The 25,454-nt window shown below is 43.7% G+C and overlaps 1 protein-coding gene and 1 pseudogene across 1 annotated transcript; one reads left to right on the top strand and one right to left on the bottom strand.

Annotated features, from left to right (window-relative positions):
• Positions 1 to 6,681: 6,681 nt before the first annotated feature.
• On the top strand, positions 6,682 to 20,397 carry LOC123397060 (annotated as a pseudogene).
• A 3,709-nt stretch (positions 20,398 to 24,106) lies between these two features.
• On the bottom strand, positions 24,107 to 24,895 carry LOC123398146 (B-box zinc finger protein 32-like). Its single transcript, XM_045092652.1, has one exon. It carries the CDS (start codon positions 24,878 to 24,880, stop codon positions 24,254 to 24,256), a length of 627 nt encoding a protein of 208 aa, XP_044948587.1. The 5' UTR covers positions 24,881 to 24,895; the 3' UTR covers positions 24,107 to 24,253.
• Positions 24,896 to 25,454: the final 559 nt, after the last annotated feature.

A 25,454-nucleotide genomic window follows, 5' to 3' on the forward strand; every position in this document is an offset into this window, starting at 1 on the left:
TGATCAGTACACCAGCGACGCACGACATACCGGACAAGCTCATGACGATGGTAAGGTAGTAAATGAGTCTTGAAGTATGTCATGGCTCTTGTGTGGCCATAACCTTCCCGAGCGCTAGCAGAGTGATGCAGGCGAGCGAAGCACCGGCGACGTCCATCATCTCGTTCTCCCTGTCATTGCTCTCATGGAACTACAACCCACAGAGCACTAGTGGAAGTATCCTGAAGACCATGCATGAGAGCGGTGCTAGGACCATGTAGAGCCTGGCTTTCGAAGACCTCCAAGCTTGAGTGAGTAGTGGCCGAACTTCTCATTTGTCATCATTCATGACTCGGTTGTCTCTCAAATAAGCGATATGTTATCCACAAGAAAATGACATGTTAGTTTTTGGAGTTTTGGGTACCAGTTTTCTGTAATGGTCACTAAAATATTTTGAAAATTCAGCCATGAGGGAAGTTCTTTACATTGTGAAAAATCAGAGGAAGTCCACCAATAAGGTTGGCTATGCCCAAGATGAAAGTAACTGACATGTTTTGGCGCCAGTTGATGCTGCTGTTTAAACAACGAAGATGTTGGTGACTGGCTGTCTGACTCCACTAAGCCTCTGTATACTGACTTTCAGTATCCCAATCATCCCTTTGTTGTAGTATAGGAGTAGAAGGATTCACATCTTCAGAGACTGACAACACTATATTTGTTGCTCCAGGAATCCGAGACTTTGGTGTGTCGCCCATTCAGATGATACATGGTATAGGAAAAAAAATGGTGTTCACATACACAAGAGAGATTTAGACGGCACGGAAAATAGAGGCAGCAAGTTTCACAGAATTGGTTGTTCTCGGAAGTTTGTTTGTTCAGTACATTCATGTGAAACTTATATTGATAAACTTATTAATGACATGCAGTGCAGAACTGTGGAATAATAAATCTAAAAGGAAACTAATTTGGCATGTTACGATATTTGTCACAACTGGGCTGAAAAATGAGCCGTTATTTGCAGTTCCGTGAGCATCTAAGCAAATTAAGTTACTACTGTGAGACTGTATCTCTGAATAACAGTCAGTAGCTGATGTATTCATGTTGATCACTTAATCGGACCTACCTTTGTGGCCAATTAGGTCGTGAGTTGGATCCATGATAGCTTCACCAGCAGGCATTTCATCGGTTACCACTTCAATCACCTCTTTCTTGAAAATTTCTGCATGCAATGTTTCTACTCTCTAGAAACACTCTATTTTAGTACAGGTGTAAGGTGGATTGACAAGTCCCTTCGTAGAAATTTAATGGCGAATAAACCTGAATGTGACAGTAGGTCTTAGCACACTTGAAGAATTTTCAAGCATCATCAGGAGCATTTTAAGCCAAATTCATGGTCAGGATATAAGATGTCTAGAAAATAATATACTTTTCCAAAATATTGCAAGACACCTTGTTGCGGGAACTCTTGTTACAGATTGAAGAAATTAATGTTGAACCAATAATGAGAGCTTTTCTAACCTGAGAAGCCCTTCAACATTAGAAGGGGCGTGGCAGTATGAGGGGGCATCAAGAGGGAGTGGCCCATTTTTCGATTAATGTGTGCTACATAGCTGTCACAGGAGGGAGACAGAGAGAGATGTAATAGAAACTGAATGAAAGTAGGAAATGAGCATGACGCAGGCTCTTGCATTTTATTAGAATCTGGGTTAACCGTAGAGATAGTAGTGCAATCCGAGTCTCTCAGATAGTAGCGGTGACAGCTGACTACTTAGATAATCCTACTTGCCACCACATCCTTATATAAGCTAGTGTTACAAAAAAATGGTAAATCAGAGCTAACAAAGGGCATACTCGATCATAGTGCAGTGCCACTTTCTACATCCCCTCGCTCATAGTTATTAAAAGGCTTTCAACAGTTGATCCTGGCTCCACTTTTACTCTAGCTTATCATTGTCGAACAATACAAGACTTCGATATGCAGGTGGTTCTTGCCTACTTTCATAGTTTTGTAGATCTAAATGCCTAAAGCTACCACGACACGTTCAGCAAACAGAATTTGCAAGTATTATTCTACAGTTAGTTAGCACATGGTTCTCAATAAAAAATGCAGGCAATGGTGCAATTAGGATCTAATTCAGGCAGGTAGTCAGAAGATTTCCATAGCAAATTGAACAAGTAGCAGGAAGAAACACACAAGTAGTAAAGAAAGAATAGCTTACCTTCAGTACATGATTTTCCTAAGAAGGGAGGCCAGATGAACACAGTATGTATACTCAGTATCCTGGCCTAATAAATTAACAACCTAACATTAAAACAAAACAAAAACACATTGGAGTCACAAATCATCTATTGTAGCAAGCCATGAATCCAACATTTGAATGATCTGTCAAGGATAACAACATTTGAATCCAACATACATTAGAGTCACACACTCACACACCACAAACTGAAATATAGGGCTAATTAGTTTATTCAATCCAACACACTCAAGTAATTATAAAAAAATCTACTTGTCGGATAGTAGTGTCATACAACAAACTTCCGAATTTGGTATATCTCTGATATCAGGACATTCTCATAACAAGAAATCGGTTTCAGTCTCATTATTCATGGATGAACACTTGTATAGCATTGACGATTAATATAATATTGAGTACGTGCCAGATAATAGTGTCGTAGAACAAATAGTTGGCATCTTTCCAATCACACGTATGAGTAAATTAGTTGAGATATACAGTCTGTTGCTTGCTATCAAACAAAAGGGAAACCATATAGCATACAGTCAATTGCTTTCTCTGAAATACAAGGGAAACCAAAAAGAAATCACTCTCAAAGCTTTACTACCGGAATAATCTTGAGAACATGAGGAGCCTTTAATGTGAAGATCCTTCGCAAGGGCCACTAAAACATACAAAGATCATCAGCGTCATCTAGTACATGTGCAAAACATTCTCATATGAAAGTACTCTAAATCTTACCTGCTGTATTTCTTCAATGCAGTAATCGGTCCACTTTTATCAACATCATTTGTATCGAATTGGTACTTCAGATCCGGTAGATTTTCCTCATTGATTGTACTTGTTAATGCTTGAACAGCCAGTGATGCAATACTACAAGAAATCAAATATGAGTATGAATCATAAACTAGATAAACATAAAATTGTCTTGTCAATACTGAATCATAAACCGGAAAAACATAAATTGTCTCGTGTATGTGTATGAATCATAAACATGATAAACATAAATTTTCTTGTCAGTACTAAAACATCAAATTGTCTTGGGTATGTGTATAGTACCTCACCATTCACCATGAATGGTAATTATTTGAAATCAGAGTACTCACACTTGTAAATTTTAATTCATAATACTTTTCACCCAAAGTGGTCCGACCCTTCTCCGGATAGTTTATACCTGAAAAGTTATAGTTAGTTTATAACTATAAAGAACAGTTGTGCAATATGCACATTACAAATCGTGGATAAATTGACAGGTTCATGGCATAGCATGAAAAGACAACCATTTTATTTCTATTTTTGGTTCGTGTAGCACATGTTGTCCATATTCTACTAAGATTTGATATAATGTACTCCCATGCATCATTCCAGATAATTTAGCACTTGCATTTTTGTTCGTTCATTGCAAACAGATTTCAATTGACAGTGGACACATGATGTTTTTGGTCACATGCATGCTTCTCATATTAGTGTAACTGATAATGTTGAAGGAAATCTGTAGGTGAGCATCATAACATATTTCTCGAGGATTTCGATGTTTGACTATTCATAAGAACAAATTGGAGTAATACATGCAATTCTTGGAATTCCTAGTTTCATACAGTAGTGTTTGAGAAGATGCATGAAGCCCATTGGCAGCAGGCTGTTGTTCCTTTGGAAACTCTATTTCATCGGCTTGGACAGGATAGGGATAATTAACCTTCAATCGTTTTGCTCGATGATGCTTCCCAGAAGATTCATCACAACCAGGTGAATTAGGCTTTGATACAGTGCTTTAATCTGTTTAGTATCGAACATTCTTTTGGCACAACCTCGACTTTGTAATATGAACCTTTTAGAGTAATACATAAACACCGAGCACTCCTTATGCATGGAACCCGAGAAGCTGAGCTACATACCTTGGTGTTTAAGATAAGGAGCTTTTTCCCTAGAGGTTAGAAGAACAGACTCATTTTCACGTATATGAACCACTTGGTATGTGCCCCTTCCCATTGGAAAGCATACCCTATGAGTAGAAAGACAAAGGGGAAAAAGGAGCCCGAGAGCACATCTAGCTCCTGCTTTGCAATATCAATAATTTGATTGATATAGAAAAAGAATGTACTTAGGAAGAGATGATAGGGAAAAAGTCCATCCACTCCATGTTCATGTTCATTGATATAGAAACTGTGCAAGCGTTTTGACATTCAGTAAGAAGACTTGGGCAGGATAGCACTGACCGAGAGTGCTGGTGGCGAAGGACTCAGCGCCGCCGCACTGCTGGCTCACACACGCACGACCAACGGTTGTCCTGCGTGCGTCCCTGTCCCTGGCGGCGACTGCGTCTCGCCGGCGTCGCCCTTGTCACTTGTCCGGTCTCGCCGGCGTCGACCTAGAGGCAATGCGAGCGGGGCGAGCGGGGAGCGGCGCGTGGGCGAGCGACGGCCGAGTTGTGCGAGGGGGTGCTGCGCCGGGACGGCGGCGGCCGAGGAAGAGGAGGCGCTTGGGGCTGGAGAAGGGGGCGTGGGAAGATGCGGCGCCTGCGGCGTGGGCGCCGAGGAGGCGCGCGCTGTGGGAGAAGGCAACGGCGGCGGGCCACTCGCGCTTGGAGTTGGACTCGGCGTTGAGCAGCACGTCGATCCCCCGCTGCCGCGCCGCCGCCGCCACCAGCGTGTCGTTGCCGACGTCGAGCCCCGCCACGCTCATCGCGGGGGCGGCGGCGATGGCGGCTGGTTGTCCGGGAATTGGGGTTCCTGATTCGATCTATGCGGCGAGGGGGTCGGCTCGGGAGGGAATGGGATTTTAGGGTGGGTGGGTGGGGGTGTGGGGGCTGGTGCGCCGGAGGGGTGCGGGCCGTGCGCGCCGAGGTGGGCGAGGAGGTGGAGGTGGAGCACGATGAGCCTTTGGTGAATTTGGTAACTGCACACCGTCGTGGTGCATGGTTGGTGGAAGGCCGTTAGATTGCAATTTGTTGACTAATTGTGTGGTGGTGATTGGTGTTTGTTTTTTATGGATCTAATAGTTGTGTGTACTTAGAAAAGTTCTCGTTTGATCCTTTATTAGTAGTATAGATTATTTTCAAGATTTAAAAAATGTTCATGCTCTCAAATTTGTTCACCATTTTAAAAAAGGTTCAAAATTGTTCGCGCTTCGAAATTTGTTTGTGTTTTTTCAAAATTGTTCTTCATTTCAAAATTTTGTTCTCAAGATTCAAAAAATGTTCGGGCTTTAAAAAATTGTCCGTGCTTCCAATTTTGTTCAGGATTTTTCAAAATTATTCTCTGTTTCAAAATATTTTCTCAAAATTCAAAAAAGTTAGTGCTTTAAAATTTTGTTCACGCTTTCAAATTTGTTTGGTATTTTTAAAAATTGTTCTCTTTTTCAAAATTCTGTTCACAAGATTCAAAAAATGTCCATGCTTTAAAAAATTGTTCGCGCTTCCAAATTTATTCACAAATTTTCAAAAATTATCCTCAAATTCGAAAAAAATTTGTGCTTCATGTACAAAAAGAAAACGAAAAAGAAAAAAACAACGAAAAAAAGGAAATAAACAGAAAAGGAAAAAAGTAACAAACAAAGGAAGCATTTTTCCTTTTCTATTTATTTCCTTTTGTCTTAAATTCAGAAAATATTGTTCAAATTCGAAAAATGTTTCTGCTTCCAATACAAAAAGAAAAGGAAAAAGAAAGAAAAACAAACCAAAAAAGAAAAAGAGGAAATAAGCAGAAAAGCAAAATAGAAACAGAAAAAAAGTATTATATTTTTTTGAACAAAAAATAGTTGTGCGGTCCTGTTGGAGCGAGCCACGGCGCGTTGCAGCTCTTCCCTGCCACGACGAGCGGCAGGTAGGTGCTCCCGGCTTGACAGTCGTCAGTAAACCAGATATATAGTTCGAGATAAAGGCCGAACCAGCATGTCTTGTGGGCCCTTATGTCTTATACTTCCTTCGTATCACAATACTTATTGTTGAAAAAAACTAGTCTATTTCTTCTCAACAACAAGTATTTAAGAACAGAGGAAGTATTATATGCTCCTCCTCGGCCTGTCCATTATGACTGACCTCAATAATAATAATAATAATAATAATAATAATAATAATAATAATAATAATAATAATAAGTAGTAGTAGTAGTAATAATAATGATGATAATAATAAAAAGAAGAAGAATATGAATAATAATAAGAGGAAGAATAGGAAAAAGATGAAGAAGAAAAAATAAGAAGAAAAATAAGAAGGGCATCACCAATCAATCTCGGTGAGAGACCTTCGACAAACTGGAAGACCAAACCTCCTGTGCTACCCGGAACAGATGCACAAACTCCACCAAATTGGATGGGGCAACTGATGACACTAAGGGTGTGTTTGGTTGGAGGGATATCCTCCCAGGGACAGGGATAACCAGTTTTTTCTGTGGTTGCCATGCGTTTGGATCTGGGGCGAGGAGGGATAGAGTCAACCAGATGCTGGGAATATTCTCCAAAAAAAGGGATGTGGCCAACCGCCAAAAACGGGCGGGCGGTGACAACCACTCTGGGGCGGCCGGCGCGGCAGGGCGCGGGAGGGCGGCCGGCGCAGCCGGCGTGGGAGGCGCGGCAGGCGGCCGGCGCGGCCGGCGCGGCAGGATCCGGCCGGAGCGGGAGGAGGCGGCCGGCGTGGGAGGCGCGGGTGGCGGCCGGCGCGGGGGGGAGGCGGCTGGCGCGGGAGGCGCGGGTGGCGGCCGGCGCGGGGGGGCGGATGGCGGCCGTTGCGGGGGGAGGCGGCCGGTGGCGGCCGGCGCGGGAGGAGGCCGACGCGGCAGGATCCCTTCCTCCCAACCAAACAAAAAAAGGATAACCCTACCCTTCCAACCAAACAAAAAAAGGGCTATCCCAGCCACCTGGTTGGGGATACCCGCAACCACCCTAGCCTATCCCTCCAACCAAACACACCCTAAGTCCGCCGACACAAACGATAGCATTCCATCGTCATGAATCAAAGCGGCATGGCTCCTCAACCAAAACATGATGCTGGAGTGCGCCGCTGAATAAATAACAAGGAGAAGTCTGTTTGGAAACTCACTCACCTTTCTGTATTGTTTTTCTCTGGCTCTGTTTTGTTCAGATAATAAGGCCTTGACATGTACTGTATTTCTTTCCTCCTCTTTCTGTTGAAAATTGGCGGCTTGTTTGCTCGTGAAAGTGGTTGTATTCTGTCTGATTTTTTGTAATTTTGGGACCGCGATCGGCGGGGTTGTTCGTTGCAACCAACCTCTTCTATTGTGATCAATTCCAGTTATTATCTATTCAAGATGGTTCTCTGTAGTTGCTGCCTTTTAAGTATATATAGATATATCAATGTGGAGTATGCAATGATCCTTGGTCAAACCCAATTCTCCTCGTATGATTAATTGTTATATTGGGTTCTCTTACCAAATTCACATACGAGGGTGGATGTCAAGACCTCCTTCAACCTTCTTCCCTCCTTCAATTGTTCATCCTCCCACAAATCAAGTTATTCAAATTGCAAATTCAGTCATGCAACTTTTGTGAAAAAAAGACCAATTTAAAAATTGGACTAAAGGCAAAACAAATTCAGTCCACGGAAAATTTCAGCATGGATCACAAGGGGGGTCGGATGGACAAAAAATTAGAATAAAGGCGAATTAAATCCATCAGCTAAAAACATAATTCGTGTAGTATATATTAATTGCGCTTTTTTATAGAACTAGGTATGTCCAAGAGCAAGTTAACATTGGCTCTGCTCCGCCCGGGTCAAACGCAAGATGGTTTAGATCATCAAGTGAAGAGCCAAGGTTCATCAACACGGTGACATTTGATAGCAGCAAGGAGAATGCTCCCACCCTTGTCATGGTCCATGGTTATGGTGCTTCACATGGGCTCTTCTTTCCAAACTACGATGCCCTCGCAAGACATTTCCGGGCCATTGCCATTGATCAGTTTGGGTACGTAGCTCTAAGAAAGTTAAAATGGATTTGACTAATTATGAAAATTGTCCTTGGTACTTGTAGAAGTGGGAAATTGATCTGAACTTTTTTTTGCATCACAATACTTGCAGACATTTTATTTTAATTACCTACCCATAGTAGGTTATGACCCCCGACTTGTTGCCATGTCACATATAGGCCCTGTTTGTTTCAGAAGTTTCGGGGCTATTTTTAGTCTCAACTAAAAAGTCTTTAATCCCCACCATTTTGTTTTCATGGACTAAACAGGGACTAGAGGTCATTAAATGACATGCAAAAAGATCATGTTACCCCTAGTAATGTAGTAGTGGTTATTAAATGAAATGCTAAAAGTAAGGGCATTGTTGGAAAAAGTGTCAAAAAAGTCCCCAAAAGACCCTCCCATACACTAGTGGAAAACGGGCCTTTGGCCGGGACCCTTTAGTCCCGGCCTGCCTCTGGGCCGGGACTAAAGGCCCGGCCACGTCGCCCCAATTCTCAATGCCTCCCTCGAGGCTTTAGTCCCGGCCCGTAAGGAGCCTTTAGTCCCGGTTCGTGTCCCAAACCGGGACTAAAGGGCTACGCGGTGGGCAGCCCGCATGTGCGCCACCTTTAGTCCCGGTTCGTGTCCCAAACCGGGACTAAAGGTCTGACACGTGGCCTGCCGTAGTGGTGGCAACCGTTGGTATCCCTCTTTAGTCCCGGTTGGTGGCCCAAACCGGGACTAAAGGTCTGACACGTGGCCTGCCGTAGTGGTGGCAACCGATGGTATCCCTCTTTAGTCCCGGTTGGTGGCTCAACCCGGGACTAAAGGCCCAAACGGTTTGCATCCCGCTTCCCAAAACCACAACCGAAGCAGAGTCTCTGTCGCGTCGCCCTTTCTCTGTTCTTCTTCCTCTCTCGCTCTCGCTCTGTTCTTCCCCTCTCTTCTTCCCTTCTCTTCTTCCACCATGCCAACTCGCTTTGGAGAGGTGCTCGCACATGGCAAGACCAAGCTCGATGTCGTGTACACGAACGAGAGCAGGGAGGTGCCGCATTTTCTTAGACAGTTGAAGGAATGGCTTGACGCCGCAGTGGATCATGAGAAGTTCTTGGGGCTTGATCTGGAGTACACGGCCGATCAACGCGGTGTTACCATCATCCAACTATGTTTCAAAAACCATGTCTTGATCTTCCAATGGGCGAGGTAAGTTTTGAGGCTTTCTTTGATCCAAGGTAATGACATTGTAAGTTTATTTGTTTCAATCATAATTAGTTCCCTTCAAATAGTTGTAGTGAAACAATTTTGATTAGTTGAAGGGGAACACAATCTGATTGGAATAGTGTTCCATAATCTGAAAAATCGTATTAGAATCAACTAGTGTTTAATATGTTCCATTGGAATCATAGTTGGTTCGCTTCAAATAGTTGTAGTGAAACAATTTTGATTAGTTGAAGGGAACACAATCTGATTGGAATAGTGTTTCACAATCTGAAAAATCTGATTGGTTCAATATGTTCCATTGAAATCATAGTTGTAGTGATACAATTTTATGCGGTGTTCTTTGATCCAAGGTTATGAAAATTGCATATAGCTAGTGATCTCTCTAGGTTCCATTGGATAGCAATATGATATGTCATAGTCATGAAAATTGCATATAGCTAGTGATCTCTCTAGGTTCCATTGGATAGCTATAGTGATCTCTCTAGGTTCCATTGGATAGCAATATGCAATATGTCTAGCTTATTGAATATTTGCAAAACCGTAGGAGAATATATATATATATATATATATATATATATATATATATATATATATGTCATAGTTAATTTACGGTTTCTTGATCAATTCGTAGGATATGAAAATTGCATAGGATAGCAATATGTTCTATTTGAATCCTAAAGATAATTTTCTCTTTAGTTGTAGTGAAACATGTTTCCTTATTGCAGCAGTATGTAACATTTGTTCCATTTTAATTTGTTTCTGTTGCAGTAGTGACAAGCATTGTCCAGAACTCATGGACTTCCTTCGCAGCGGCATCACTTTTGCTACCGTTGACATAACGAACGACAAGCTGAATATGAGGTACAGCTTCGGTATTGAGATACCAACTGGTTGCCTCATTGATCTCCAAATGGTATTCAAGCTTCGACATGTCAGGACTTTGATGGCTCATATGGCAGTTGCCTTGATCGACGAGGAGTATGGTAATATGAAGACCAATTTCCCAAAGTCTCAGCACAAACTTTGGAAGAAGGCCCCACTTGATCGTATCAACATTGAGTATGCAGCAAAAGATGCATACGTTTCATACGAGTTGTACCGCAAGATTCGAGTCGTCAACTATGGCCAGCGTCACCTCGAATAAGGTGGACATTCTGATTCAGACGATTCAGACGAGTAGTGTTCTCAACGTCGAACACTTGTATATATATATCTATGATAGCTATTATTATGTACTGTTTGGACTAGTATCATGTACTGCTTGGACCAATTTATATATGTCTAGTTTCTGTTTGTGCCATTATAGTTTCCAAATTTGAATGGTTTAGCCCTTTCTAACTTCATTTGCTACTTTTGAATGGTTTAGCCCTTTCTAACTTCATGGTATCATGCATTTCGACCACATATATATACAAAAAGTCTTCAGTTCAAATAAGTTCAAAAAATGAAATCCCTTTTGTAACAGATCTGTTTTTGATTAAAACAGTCATTTAAAAATGAAAGACCATTAGTCCCACGTGGCGTGCAGCGGAACCACGTGGCGTGCAGCGGAACCACGTGGCGTGCCGCGGAACCACTTTTGTTGTGGGGGTCGCTTTTCCTTCTTCTCCTTGTGCTAGATATTTGTTATGCATTAGGGAAAGAAGGGATAGCGACCATCATCGACGGTCAAAAAATCAGGTGAGGGAGTGTCCACCATACATGAGAGAAGAAGAATGCCGACTGTTGTTGTGGGGGTTGCTTCTCCTTCTACTCTTTGTGCTAGATATTTGTTATGCACTAGGGGAAGAAGGAGTAGCGACCATCATCGACGGTCGAAAAATCAGGTGAGGGAGTGTCCACCATACATGAGAGAAGAAGAATGTCGACTGTTGTTGTGGGGGGTCGTTTCTCCTTCTTCTCCTTGTGCTAGATATTGGTTATGCACTAGGAGAAGTAGGAGTAGCGACCATCATCGACGGTTGAAAAATCAGGTGAGCTAGTGTCCACCATATATGAGAGAAGAAGAATGACGTCTCTTATTGTGGGGGTCGCTTCTACTTCCAAAGAGATTGTCCATTTTGTACACGAAGTGCATCCAGTTTTTAACGTAGCCCTCTCAACTTTCTCGCACATGCTATGTGGGTGAAATGATGATAGCATGCCAACTTTCAACATTTTCAGAGTTCATTTGTAGTGCTTTTCAATTTCAGGGTCAACTAGCTCAAAAAAAAAGTAAATGCACGAAGAATACAAAATGAAGTCAGAAATTGTTGAAATTTTGTGATGTGCCTTTGAATGGTGCATTTTGAACACACAAAAAGTATGGAGTTCAAATAAGTTCAAAAAAATGAAATCCCTTTGTAAGAGATGAGTTCTCGTTCGAAACCCTCATACTTCGAGAGAGATTGTCCGTTTTGTACACGAAGTGCATCCATTTTTTGTCGTAGCCCTCTCAACTTTTTAACACATGCGATGTGGATGAAATGATGATAGCATGCCAACTTTCAACATTTTCAGAGTTCATTTGTAGTGCTTTTCAATTTCAGGGTCAACTAGCTCAAAAAAAAAGTAAATGCACGAAGAATACCAAATGAAGTCAGAAATTGTTGAAATTTTGTGATGTGCCTTTGAATGGTGCATTTTGAACACACAAAAAGTATGGAGTTCAAATAAGTTCAAAAAAATGAAATCCCTTTGTAAGAGATGAGTTCTCGTTCGAAACCCTGATACTTCGAGAGAGATTGTCCGTTTTGTACACGAAGTGCATCCAGTTTTTGTCGTAGCCCTCTCAACTTGTTAACACATGCTATGTGGGTGAAATGATGATAGCATGCCAACTTTCAACATTTTCAGAGTTCATTTGTAGTGCTTTTCAATTTCAGGGTCAACTAGCTCAAAAAAAATAAGTAAATGCACGAAGAATACCAAATGAAGTTAGAAATTGTTGAAATTTGGTGATGTGCCTTTGAATGGTGCATTTTGAACACACAAAAAGTATGGAGTTCAAATAATTTCAAAAAAATGAAATCCCATTGTAAGAGATGAGTTCTCGTTCGAAACCCTGATACTTCGAGAGAGATTGTCCGTTTTGTACACGAAGTGCATCCAGTTTTTGTCGTAGCCCTCTCAACTTTTTAACACATGCTATGTGGGTGAAATGATGATAGCATGCCAACTTTCAACATTTTCAGAGTTCATTTGTAGTGCTTTTCAATTACAGGGTCAACTAGCTCAAAAAAAAAAGTAAATGCACGAAGAATACCAAATGAAGTCAGAAATTGTTGAAATTTTGTGATGTGCCTTTGAATGGTGCATTTTGAACACACAAAAAGTATGGAGTTCAAATAAGTTCAAAAAAATGAAATCCCTTTGTAAGAGATGAGTTCTCGTTCGAAACCCTCATACTTTGAGAGAGATTGTCCGTTTTGTATACGAAGTGCATCCAGTTTTTGTTGTAGCCCTCTCAACTTGTTAACACATGCTATGTGGGTGAAATGATGATAGCATGCCAACTTTCAACATTTTCAGAGTTCATTTGTAGTGCTTTTCAATTTCAGGGTCAACTAGCTCAAAAAAAATAAGTAAATGCACGAAGAATACCAAATGAAGTTAGAAATTGTTGAAATTTGGTGATGTGCCTTTGAATGGTGCATTTTGAACACACAAAAAGTATGGAGTTCAAATAATTTCAAAAAAATGAAATCCCATTGTAAGAGATGAGTTCTCGTTCGAAACCCTGATACTTCGAGAGAGATTGTCCGTTTTGTACACGAAGTGCATCCAGTTTTTGTCGTAGCCCTCTCAACTTTTTAACACATGCTATGTGGGTGAAATGATGATAGCATGCCAACTTTCAACATTTTCAGAGTTCATTTGTAGTGCTTTTCAATTACAGGGTCAACTAGCTCAAAAAAAAAAGTAAATGCACGAAGAATACCAAATGAAGTCAGAAATTGTTGAAATTTTGTGATGTGCCTTTGAATGGTGCATTTTGAACACACAAAAAGTATGGAGTTCAAATAAGTTCAAAAAAATGAAATCCCTTTGTAAGAGATGAGTTCTCGTTCGAAACCCTCATACTTTGAGAGAGATTGTCCGTTTTGTATACGAAGTGCATCCAGTTTTTGTTGTAGCCCTCTCAACTTGTTAACACATGCTATGTGGGTGAAATGATGATAGCATGCCAACTTTCAACATTTTCAGAGTTCATTTGTAGTGCTTTAATTGAAAATAACAAAATAGTTAATAGTTTGGATAGTCAAAATAATTACTTTTGAAAATAGAAAATAGTTTTGCATTATTTATTCAATTTCAAACACTTTTCATTATCATAGTTTTGTCAAATTCTCAAATATGCAAAAAGAATTTTAATAAACGTAGTTTTTAATTGAAAATAACAAAATAGTTAATAGTTTGGATAGTCAAAATAATTACTTTTGAAAATAGAAAATAGTTTTGAATTATTTATTCAATTTCAAACACTTTTCAGTATCATAGTTTTGTCAAATTCTCAAATATGCAAAAAAGAATTTTAATAAACATAGTTTTTAATTGAAAATAACAAAATAGTTAATAGTTTGGATAGTAAAAATAATTACTTTTGGAAATAGAAAATAGTTTTGAATTATTTATTCAATTTCAAACACTTTTCATTATCATAGTTTTGTCAAATTCTCAAATATGCAAAAACAATTTTTAATAAACATAGTTTTTAATTGAAAATAACAAAATAGATAATAGTTTGGATAGTCAAAATAATTAATTTTGAAAATAAAAAAATTGAAACTATATGAGAATTTATAGAGAAAATTCAACCTAAATTCAAAGTGAACTCACTTTGAATTCAGGTTGAATTTTCTCCATAATTTCGAATATAGTTTCAATTTTCAGTGAGTTTAGGCCCGTAAGCCTGCTTTAGAGAGGAGCTCGATGGAGAAGCTGCGACGGGGCTTATAAACAAGTGTTAGTCCCCCTCGCTGGGCGAGGTGGGACTAAACTTATCGTGCAGCCGAGGAGGGGCTTTATTCCCGGTTGGAGCTCCGCACCGGGACTAAAGGCCCCTGCTTCCCGCCTTCTGGTCTGCCCGAAAAGAGGCCTTTAGTCCCGGGTCGTGGCTCCACCCGGGACTAAAGGGGGTCTTTAGTCCCGGTTCGAGCCACGAACCGGGACTAAAGATCCACCTATATAAGCGGGAGTTAGAAAAATTCCAACCCAAATCGTTCGTTTCTCTTCTTCTTCCTCTCGATCTCCTGCCCGGAGCGACACACCGACGACCTCGACGACACCGTCAGGCTGCGCGCCGTCCTCCTCGCCGCCGCCTGCCGTCCTCCTCGCCGCGCGCTGCCGTCCTCCTCGCCGCGCCCCGTCGACACCTCCGACCGGTAAGCCCCCCGCCTCCTCCTCCCCAACACTCCGGCCAGTAGAAGAAAAGAAGAAAAAGGAGAAGAAAAGAAGAAAAAGGAGAAGAAAAGAAGAAAAAGGAGAAGAAGGAAGAAAAAGGAGAAGAAAGGAAGAAAAAGGAGAAGAAAAGAAGAAAAAGGGAAGGAGAAGAAAAGAAGAAAAAGGGAAGGAGAAGAAAAGAAGAAAAAGGAGAAGAAAAGAAGAAAAAGGATAAGAAAAGAAGAAAAAGGAGAAGAAAAGAAGAAAAAGGGAAGAAAGGAAGAAAAAGGAGAAGAAAGGAAGAAAAAGGAGAAGAAGAAAAAGGGAAGAAAAGAAGAAAAAGATTTTTTTTTTCATTTAATTCCTATTGTTATTAGGTTTGTGCTAGATTATTAGGGTTAGTAATATTTAGAATTAGGAAAAAGGAAAATAAGAAGAGGAGGAGAAGAAAGGAAGAAAAAGGAGAATAAGAAGAGGAGGAGAGGAGAAGAAGAGGAAAAATAGAAGAAGAGGAGAAGTAGAAGAAGAGAAAAAATTAGAAGAGGAGGAGAGGAGAAGTAGAAGAAGAGAAGAGGAGAAGTAGAAGTAGAAGAAGAAGTAGAAGAAGAGGAGAAATAGAAGAAGAGGAAAAATTAGTTTAGGGTTACAAGAAGAAGAAATATTTTTTTTGTCATTTAATTTTGCTATTGTATAGTGTATATGCTTAAGTGTTAATAGTGTTTCTTAGATTATTGCTTAATTTTGCTATTGTATATGCTTAAGTGTTAATAGTTTAATTTTGCTATTGTATATGCTTAAGTGTTAATAGTTTATTTTTAGCAAGAAAATTAATAGAACTAGTTTATTTTTTTAGTTCATTTTACGATGCCTATCCCGCATCCTCGTCGTCGACTCGGCGGAGGACACCTGCTTGATTAGAGGGGCCCTGTCCGGGACTGGGCTCCGCCCGGCTGGTATTGGGAGGTGCTACCTTCCGGGGGGCGTAGGTTGGTGAGGAGCCAGCCCGTCGTTGACCCGATCCTTGTTTGGTGGCGGTCGCGTGGGCCAGTGAGGGTGCCGAGGCTTCCGGACACCGCGGAGGTGGTACGTCACCGTGTCAGCGAGGAGGATGAGCACGCCCATCGCTACATGGTTGCGTTGGAGGGCAGGTTCGAGCATACCTGGCAGGTTCTTCGGGGATCTCACTGGAGCTATGATCCTGTGATGGTTCCTTCTCTTTGGGTGTCCACCGCCCGCGCCGATACCCGTCGAGCGCTACGGTTCTAGATGTATCAGTGATGCTATATGTATGATAGTATTCGAGGAGTATTAGTGATAATATTCGACGATGTACGGACAAAAGAGATGATGTATTTGCTTATAATTGAATGCATGCTAATTTGAATACTACTTTATTTTACGATTTGGTTTTGCTTATTGAATGCTCAAATTGGAAAAGTACTCCTACTTTGGATACTATGCGCCCCATCTAAGCGGAAAAGCAGCGTGGCTGAATCTGAGGCCCCGCCCGACGATGAACGAAGAATGATAGAGGGCGGTCCCAGCTACCCCGTGGATGGAATCAAGGAGTCAACATCATGTGAACTCCATCAGAAATTCAAGAACATATCCATGAAGGTGGCCGTCGGACAAGCTTTACCTTCTGGCCCTGATGCACGCTGGCATGGCCGTGAGATTCCAACTGGCTTTGCTAAATTCGGGGTGGATGAAATCATGGCGGGGTTTCATGATATGGAGCTCAACATAGCTGGACCCGAAGATGAGAGGACACTCGGAGAAGTACTGGGTGGAGTCATCCTATGGGACAAGAACTACATCAAGCTTCCAGGCTCGGCCCCAAGGACAACACCGCCTCCGAGTCGTCGCAGGTCACCTACACCTCCATTACCTCCAAGCCCTCCACATGACGTCGGCCAGCACAACACGAGTCCATCTCGATCACCGCCGCCGGACTTGGGTCGTCCGTCTCCGCCGGCGCCCGCTTCGGATACTAAGCGGAAGCGTGCCAGCAAGAACGCTCCGCCGACGATTTCTAAGCGACGAAGCCCCCCAAAGCGCAAACGGTCGCCCCTCCCAAAGGTACCTCATGCTAATCTTCCTATCAGACCTTATGATCGTACCCCCGAGGAAAACGCCAGGATAGCAAAGGAACATTATGATGCGCAGATGAAAAAGAAGGAACCCGAGTCCCGCCCGGAATACACCGAGAAGCAAATAGCATTTGCAAAATACTTCACAACCCTTCCATCACAGTATGACTTACACCATAAGCCTGATGACTATACACGCACATTGCAGAAGGAAGTGAAAAAGAGGAGATCACGTGCAAGTGCAAGTGGGAGCAAATCAAGTTCAACTACAAGCAAGAAAAAATCAGACATTCCTCAGCTTGGACAACAGGCCAAACAGTCGATCCCACCCCTCAGGGTGTTAACCGAGAATGTCCCCCCTCCGGTGCAGGGGCAAGATTTCTATTAGCAAAGAAGTGGGCGGCTGAATGGGGTATCCCGGTTGAAGACATTCTGGCTTCCCAAGACGACAGGTTACCCAAGGCTGTGGTAGCCCCTAAGCCACAGTTTGTCATGGGAGCGCCTTTGGTCAGCAAAGATGATCTCCCAACAAATATGCGTTACTTGCATACATGGTACTTAAGTGAATCAAAGAATGGGAGAACGATGATCGTGGTGAGTGTCCCACGGGAGTACTACGGCCGCCCCGAAGAAATCCATATCGACTTTGATGAACTCTTCCAGATGTACAATGGCGACGCCCTCGACAAATCGCTTATGAGTTGCTATTGTCTGTAAGTTTTTCAATTCGTTGTCTACATATAACTTGTTTAGTTATTTCAATTCATTGTCTATATATAACTTGTACTCTATTATGCAGAATGAAGATTCTGGATTGTAAAAGTAGGAACATCCTAAATATTGGGTTTATTGACCCAGATAAAATACATATAGCGACGCTAACTGATAAACCCAAGGAGGCGGAGGAAAACCTTCTAAGGTTTATAACAGATCAAAATTTCTGTGACCACATACTGTTTCCATACAACTTCAGATGAGGGTCTTTACTCTGTTGTGTCCATTCACTTATAAGTGTAATTGATAAGTTACTGACACACACACACACACACACACACACATATATATATACATGTGCAGCTTTCATTGGATTCTGTTGGACATTCAAATTGATAAGGGAAGAGTTGATGCCTTCGACCCATTATCGAGACCCTTGGAACAGTTCCAAAGCCTGCAGGACATGCTCCAAGGGTAATTTCAATCATTCTTGCGCTCTATCGGTCTCTTTCGATGATTTTCTGATATATCAATTAATGAAAAACTTAGCAAATCATTATCCTTGTCGGGCAGGGTTTGGAAGCGGTTCAAGTGCGTGACTCCCGGTATCGAGCCTGAGAAGCTGACCTTTAGAGCGGCTCAGGTAAGTAGTAGTATGATATACTTCTATTTTCAATACATTTATGATGCTAGATTAGTATTTTGATTATATATATTCTATTCTCGTAAAGTGCGACCAGCAGCCACGGGGAACGCATCTATGCGGATACTATGTTTGCGAGACCATTCGCACGTTTACCTCTAAGCACAAGGATCACAGATTCGACGTAAGCAATGAACATTCACACCTCTATTTTTACCCGTCATTCTTTGTTATCGTGATTGATATTCATATTCATCTCCTCTTCTTATATAGTACACGGCCATCAGGACGAAGGTCCTACCAGAGCAACGCGCGATTGCTGTTGCAGAGGAGCTTGCGACCTTTCTGAGGACGGAAGCTATAGATGACAAAGGACGATTTAGTGTAGCTAGGGGCCATTACCGATGTTCGTCCATGTAATCGAATAGACGGGCTCTAGTCCCGATAATTCAGATCTCCATATAATTGTATATATATGCTCGCTTGTAAGATAAGTTAATCTTATATACATATGCATAATTATTTCTATTTAAATTATATGAAAACTAATTACCGAACACCAAACGAGGCATCACGTTAATCTCCGGACACCTAAACCCTAAAACCCAAAAATAATTTCATTCAAAAAAAACCCAAAAATAAAAAAAATCTGAAACTCTTTAGTCCCGGTCCGTGTAACGAACCGGGACTAAAGGGCCTGCCCCTGGGGCGCTACGAGGCGCCCACGTGGAGCACCTTTCGTCCCGGCTTGGAACAGGGCCGGGACTAAAGGTTAGGCCTTTAGTCCCGCCCCTTTAGTCCCGGTTGGTGAACCGGGACTAAAGCCCCTTACGGGCCGGGGCTAAAGGCCCCGTCCCCCTAGTGATAGAGACTTCTTTCTTTAGTTCCAAATACCCCATTTTAGTCCCTAAAAGTCCCTCCTGTTTGTTTCACATGGGACTAAAAGGGACTTTTTTAGTCCCTACACCAAAAAGTCCCTGAAAACAAATACCCCCATATTATTTGATTGTTGACATATGTTGGTGATGTTACTTGCTTTAGTTGTATGTAAATAAGGATACATTAATGTAGATTTATATTAGAATTTGAATGATATCATGGTGTTAATTAGGAGGAAGACGCAGTTGCCTCTTTACCTTTCCCCTACTTTTTTATTTCCTCTTTCATGTGATCTATGAACCTAGAATAGAGAATACGCCCTATATGACATTCATTGGCAAAATCCACCTAATCTAAGATAGAGATTTTGAAAATTATCCTGATTACTCATGAAGTGTTTGCCTACCATTACATGAATAATGTGTTATATTCCTCCGTTCCTAAATATAAGACCATTTAAAGATTGCATTATGAACTACATACGGATGTACATAAACGTATTTTAGAGTGTAGATTCACTTATTTTGCTTCGTATATAGTCTTTTAGTAAAATCTCTAACATGTCTTATATTTAGAAACGGAGTTATATTTAAAAACGGAGAGAGTACATGATAGCAATGCTTTATATTGTCCTTTCTATTACCCCACACTACACAATGTTTAATTTTGCCTTCCTTTTGCAGTTGGGGTGTATCAAGCAGACCCGACTGCATCTGTGAAAGTACCAAAGGTTAGATATAAATACTTTCTTTCTTGTGCTGCTTTTAGAGAAGTTTTTTTATGTCTCATTATGCTAGTTGTGATCCTCGGTTGTAGGTGTTATTTCTATTGTTTAGCGTGCTATGGAATGTAATTTCATGGCAAAACATCTTGAAATGCTCCCATTTATTTGATTTGAGTTTCAGGTGATTTATTTGATTTGCTTTGTGTTTAGCTCTTGCTACGTTCATTTTATAAATCACTTTTGCTTCGGTACAACCTCCTTCCCCACAAAACGTATAAATAGAATCAGATGCTTGGTTCATAGGTTCTTTTCAGGAATGGCGCAAAGCAAATAACCTCAGCAATTTTATATTCCTTGGGCATTCTCGGGAGGATATGTTGCTGCAAAGTATGCCTTGCAAGTATATTTATAATAGTCATTTAGCAAGTGAATCTACCCACCATTCCCTATGATGGTCCTAAAACCTACTGTATGTCTTATTTCAGCACCCTGAACACGTGCAACACTTGATTTTGGTTGGTCCTGCTCGCTTTTCCCGAGAAGCAGATGATAGCGCCGAGCGATAGCCAAATTAAAAGAACAGGGAAAGGCATGCTAGTAAACCATCTTTGGGAGTCCAATTTTACTCCTCAGTTTCTTTTTAGGTAAGCCTAGCTTTGATCTTAAATTTTAATAATGTAGGTATCGTTAGGAAAAGGGAGTAATCCAGGCCACCTCTTCTGCCCAATGATGAAAATGTTCGAAGGGCTTGATTTCTCCATCTAACAAAGCAGATGAGTAAAATGTTCAGATTTAAGTAGAGAGAGCTGACCTAATGCGGAAGCAATATCACTTATGATGTGACTTTTCCCATGAAGATAACTTTTCTTGTAAGTAATAATAGTCCCCGGATTTGAGGTTTCTTTATGTGGATGATGAGATTTGAGATTTCTAATTCGAAATATCCGGTTATAGATTAGATCATTTGATACTTCATCGATCACTGTTCGTGTCCGCGGATGTTTTAGGGATTGAATTTGTAAGTCCGAGTGTAATTGCTCTTAGAGCATTTACAGTCGGACGCCTTAAATGACCCCTGATACATTCGTGGATGCGTCCGGTCAGTGACCGGACAGGAAAGAGAAGAAAAAAAAAGGTAACCCAACCGAACTCTCATATCATTTCTATACGTCCGAACTTTCCGCAAACACTTATATCCATCTTAAATATGGGGAGGGTATAAGGCCAACTCCAGTGCACGGCCCCAAACAGACTCCTCTTTGGCCTGCTTTTGTCCGTTTGGGGCAGCAATGGGGTAGCCCATGTCCGATCGGTCATTGCCCGGGTCGATGCGTCCAATGCGCGGCCGCACCCCAAAACATAATTAAACATTATAGTCCTCATAGCCTCCACGGTGCTTAGAACGTAATTAACGATAAAAACTAAAAAAAAGAGCCGCCCACGCCCTATTGTCGTGTCCGTCGATGTCGTGCCCGTCACCATCTCACGCTTCGCCGTTGTCGTCCTCGTCGCCAGTGAGGTCGATGTAGGGCGGCGGCGTCCAGAGGTGGGACGGTGGAAGGCACTTGCACCACCTACCCCGTGGGGACGGCTTGCGCTCCGGTGACCGCCGCGGCGTGGGGCACCAAGACCCGGCCGTGTCCATGGCCATGCACGACCAACTCCACCGCTGGCCCACCAGGCCCGGGTGGAACGCGGCGATGAGCTGCTCCTCCATCACCTCCTCCTTGACGTCCATCATCTCTAGCTCCGGTATGGCCACGTCGCCAGCCGCAGAGAGGGCCAGCATGGTGTCCAGACCGATCCATTGACGCTCATCGTGCGTGTTCTTGGAGTGCTTGTCCCGAAACCAATGGTCCCGGAGTGGGGGATTCGACGGCGAACATGGGGTCGTAATACAGGTCGTCAGGCAGGCGACGACGGTGGCGGTCGATCTCCTCGCGGCGGGCACGACCGCTCATCGGGATCGACGGGATTGGTACCCAATCCGCTCATAGATGCCAGTTATTGGGCAGGTGAACGTCGCTTCAGGGGAGCGGTGTCCCTGTTTCCCAATAACGTCGACAAACATCCACGTGGATGTACTGCCGGTCGCGCGTCGTGGCGGTCGGAGGGGCGATGGCGAATGCAGGCGGTGCGGGGGCCCTTAGTCGGGGTGGTGTGGGCTCTGAGCTAGCAGCGCGGCGACGGCCGGAGGACGAACCAGCCTCGTGGTCGTGCGCCCCCTTGCAACCAGTGCCCCACCACACCATGGTTGTCGGCGGCTGGAGAGCTCGAAGAATGGGAGGGGAGAACTAGGGTTTGGGTGTGGTGTTTCGAGGAGGCAGCAGGACTGGAGTGGAGCGTGGACTTTGACCGGTCCACGACTTCCCATTTAAGAAGGACGACGACCGCTTGCCTATGCGGATGCTAGGTGGGGCCGACCACACATGTGAAGTTAATTTGGTCGGTGGGAGGTAGGTGGCCGCCTGGCACGCGGCCTTGATGCGGACGAGAGAAGCGTCCGTTCAATGTCCGCCTGGACCCATACCAGATGCATGTTTGCGTTGGAAATGGGTCGGGCCGGACACAAAACGGACAAGATGGTCAAGGTCGTCGCGCGCTGGGTTGTGGGGTTTGTTTGTTTTGCCCAAACGGACAGGGCCGGACGGGATGGGATCGTGCGCTGGAGTTGGCCTAAGGGCTCGCGGACGCACCCGAACGCGTCCGGTTAGTCCGCCACATAGAACGTGACCCCACATTGGACCACCTTTTTCTTTCTTTATTTATTTTTTTCTTGGAAAAACCTAAAGAGAAGCGTGCGCACATTAGCGCTCCCGTGCGGCGGGCTCGCGCTAAATTTTGTTTCTATGATCAGAATTTAAAAACTTTTATCTTTTAAATCGTTAATTCAATCGATGATCCGTTTTTGCCATTGACTTTGTTTCGATGAAATCTTCAAAACTAGATCCCATGTCGACATGTTTCGATAACTTTTTTTTTCTCGTATTCACCACATTTGTTGCACTTACTTGTCATATTAGTAAGTACTTACTTGTCTGATAAAAAATAACTTAATTGCCATAATTTTACAAATTGCGTATAAATATGACATCTCGACATAATCAAATTGACAAATACAAAAAACTTTTTTTAGGCGATTACGCGTAAAAAATATGACAATTCAACATATTTAAAACCGGTGACCATAAGAAATCTTTTTTGATCATCATTTGTAAATATAACAACTCGACATAGTTAAATTAACAAGCACATAAAATAGTTTTCTGGCAAAGTTGTATGTAAATATGACAAGTTGGCATATTTAAATTGGCAAACAAAATCTATGACATGCTTTTATATGAAAACTGCTACAAAACTTTGTACGAAACAACATTAAAAAGTGATAATTAAGTTATTTTTTTCAGGCAAGTTAGTGGTTAATAATACGGCAAGTGGGTCAAAAAATGTGGCAAGTACGAACGAAAAAAAAGTTGACAGAACATGTCGACATGGGATCTAGTTTCAAAGAACTCGTCACGAGAAAGTCAATGGTGAAAGCGAATCATCGATTGAATTAACGGTTTTATAGATAAAACTTTTTGAATTTCAAACATCAAAGAAAATCTTGATGACTTTATTGCATGCATGTGCATGCATAATGAAGAAAGTTAGGTTTAGCCATCGCAATGCTTTTTTAAATAATTTGATTAGTAGATGATGATTAGCGGGCCGCCGCACGGCAAAACGCACATGCGGCGCCCATGCGTAGTGTAACCCTTTTTTCTTTCTCTCTCTTTCTTTTCGCTAATCATGTGAAAGTGACTGTTCATATAAAAAAGAAAATAAAAAAAAGTATGATTACGCAGATGAATAAATAGAGGACATGCTCGATCAGCGAACGCGGATGTTTAGTGGGTCATATTTACAATGTGGGGCCAGCTCGAGGTTTCTGGTGGACGTGGATTTCGTGAGCGCGAGTTCATTCAGTAGTTGGAACGTAAACACGCGAGATCTTTTCCGCTCGTCCACGCACGCATGCAACCGCGGCCACTCGAAACTCCACGGCGCGCGTCGCGCTTGCACAAGCTAGCGGCTGCGGTCGACCGACGTGAGCCGCGCGTTTTGGAGTTGCCCACAGTCATCCTTGGCCACCAAAACCTCGTCCCACCCGAACTGCGGAGTAGCACGCGCCTGCCGCCCTCGCCGACGCACGCACCGATATCTCTATCACTCGGTTGACCGAGGAAAAACGTTTCTTATCCGTCGAGTCGATCAGACCTTGGGATGTTTCTTTTCACGAAAAGGCCAACGCAAACGGATAATACAAGCTTGTCTTGTCTTTTGGAACGCCGTACTTCGGTCAAAAATGGAAATCGCCAAGAAAGAAACACGCCCACTTTGCTCTTCTACGTATTTGGGTTACATCTAACGAAAATCAATACTCCATCAGTGACAAAGAGAACAAAAGGCATAAAACAACAAGGTTTGATCTAACTTTACTTAACTTTACAGAAGAAATATGCTAAACGGACGAGTCATGTCTTGTCATGTCTTGGAGAAGATGCTGTCTTGTCTTGCCTCTTGTGCGGGGTGGCGACCACTCGCCCCAGCCTTCGGCGGCCGTCCTCTTCTTGGCGCGGCCGCGCACCATGCACGACTCCACCGCCAACAGGACCCTCGCCGGCACGTGCGCGCAGGCCTCCAGGCGCCGGAGCGCGTCGCCGGGCTCGCGGACGCCACCGTGGGCTGCCACCTCCCACCACAGCACGGCCGCCATCGCGACGCGCAGCGGCACGCGTGGCGGCGCCGCGGCGACCTGGGCCCGCAGCGCGCGGCCGGCCGCCGTGGCACGCCGGCGCGCCGCCCCCGGCTCGAGCCCCATCCGCCTGGCCCAGCACTCGAGCACCGCGTCGCCCCGCCCCTGGCTCTCGGCCGGCGGCGTGGCGGATCCGGCCGTGGACGTCCGGGACAGCGCGCCCTCGGGGCTGGGCGGCGAGACGCGCGTGCGGCGGTGGCGGAAGGCGAGGAAGTTGGCGCCGTGCACCTCGGCGTCGCACGCCGCGCAGAGGAACGCCGCGTCGGCCTCGCACCGCACGTCGGCTCCCGCGCCGCACAGCTCGCAGCGCGCCCTCGTGGCAGTAGTACACATCCGCTTCCCCGAGGCCGCCGGCCGGAGGCGGAGAGGCGGTGGACGCACGGCGAGCGGGCGAGCGAGCGAGGCGGCAGCGTGTCGTGCTTCCCCTCGTCGCAGCGCGTATTTAAAGACGATCCGTGGGGTCGGCTTTGTGCTCCGTGGAAGTTTCCGTGGATGCAAACGGCCGGAGGCGAGAGCGACGTTCGGCGGTGTGGCGATGGCGTGGAAGGAAGGCCACTCGCGTGACTCCCACGTACCCGTCCATCGAGGCCCATCCGTCCTCGCGTCGGCCGACAAGCTAGCTAGCGGCTGCGGTCGAACGTCGTGAGCCGCGAGTTGGCGGGGGGCTCCATCGGTGGGATGCGCCGACGCGAGGACGGGTGGGAATGGGATGGCTAGAGTGATCTTTGGCCACGAAACCTCTTCCCGCTCGGACTACCTACTGTCCACGCCGGTCGCTATCTGCGTGAGCTCCATCCGCTAGAACCACGTCGCTGGCAGCTAAGCTAACGGATCCGCCCCGTAAAATTCGTTTACGGTAACTCCATCACCAAGTTGGAGAGGATGAACGCGCAATCATACTTGTTAT

Source organism: Hordeum vulgare, chromosome 5H, assembly GCF_904849725.1.
Source record: "Hordeum vulgare subsp. vulgare chromosome 5H, MorexV3_pseudomolecules_assembly, whole genome shotgun sequence".
In the NCBI taxonomy this organism is placed as follows: domain Eukaryota; kingdom Viridiplantae; phylum Streptophyta; class Magnoliopsida; order Poales; family Poaceae; genus Hordeum; species Hordeum vulgare.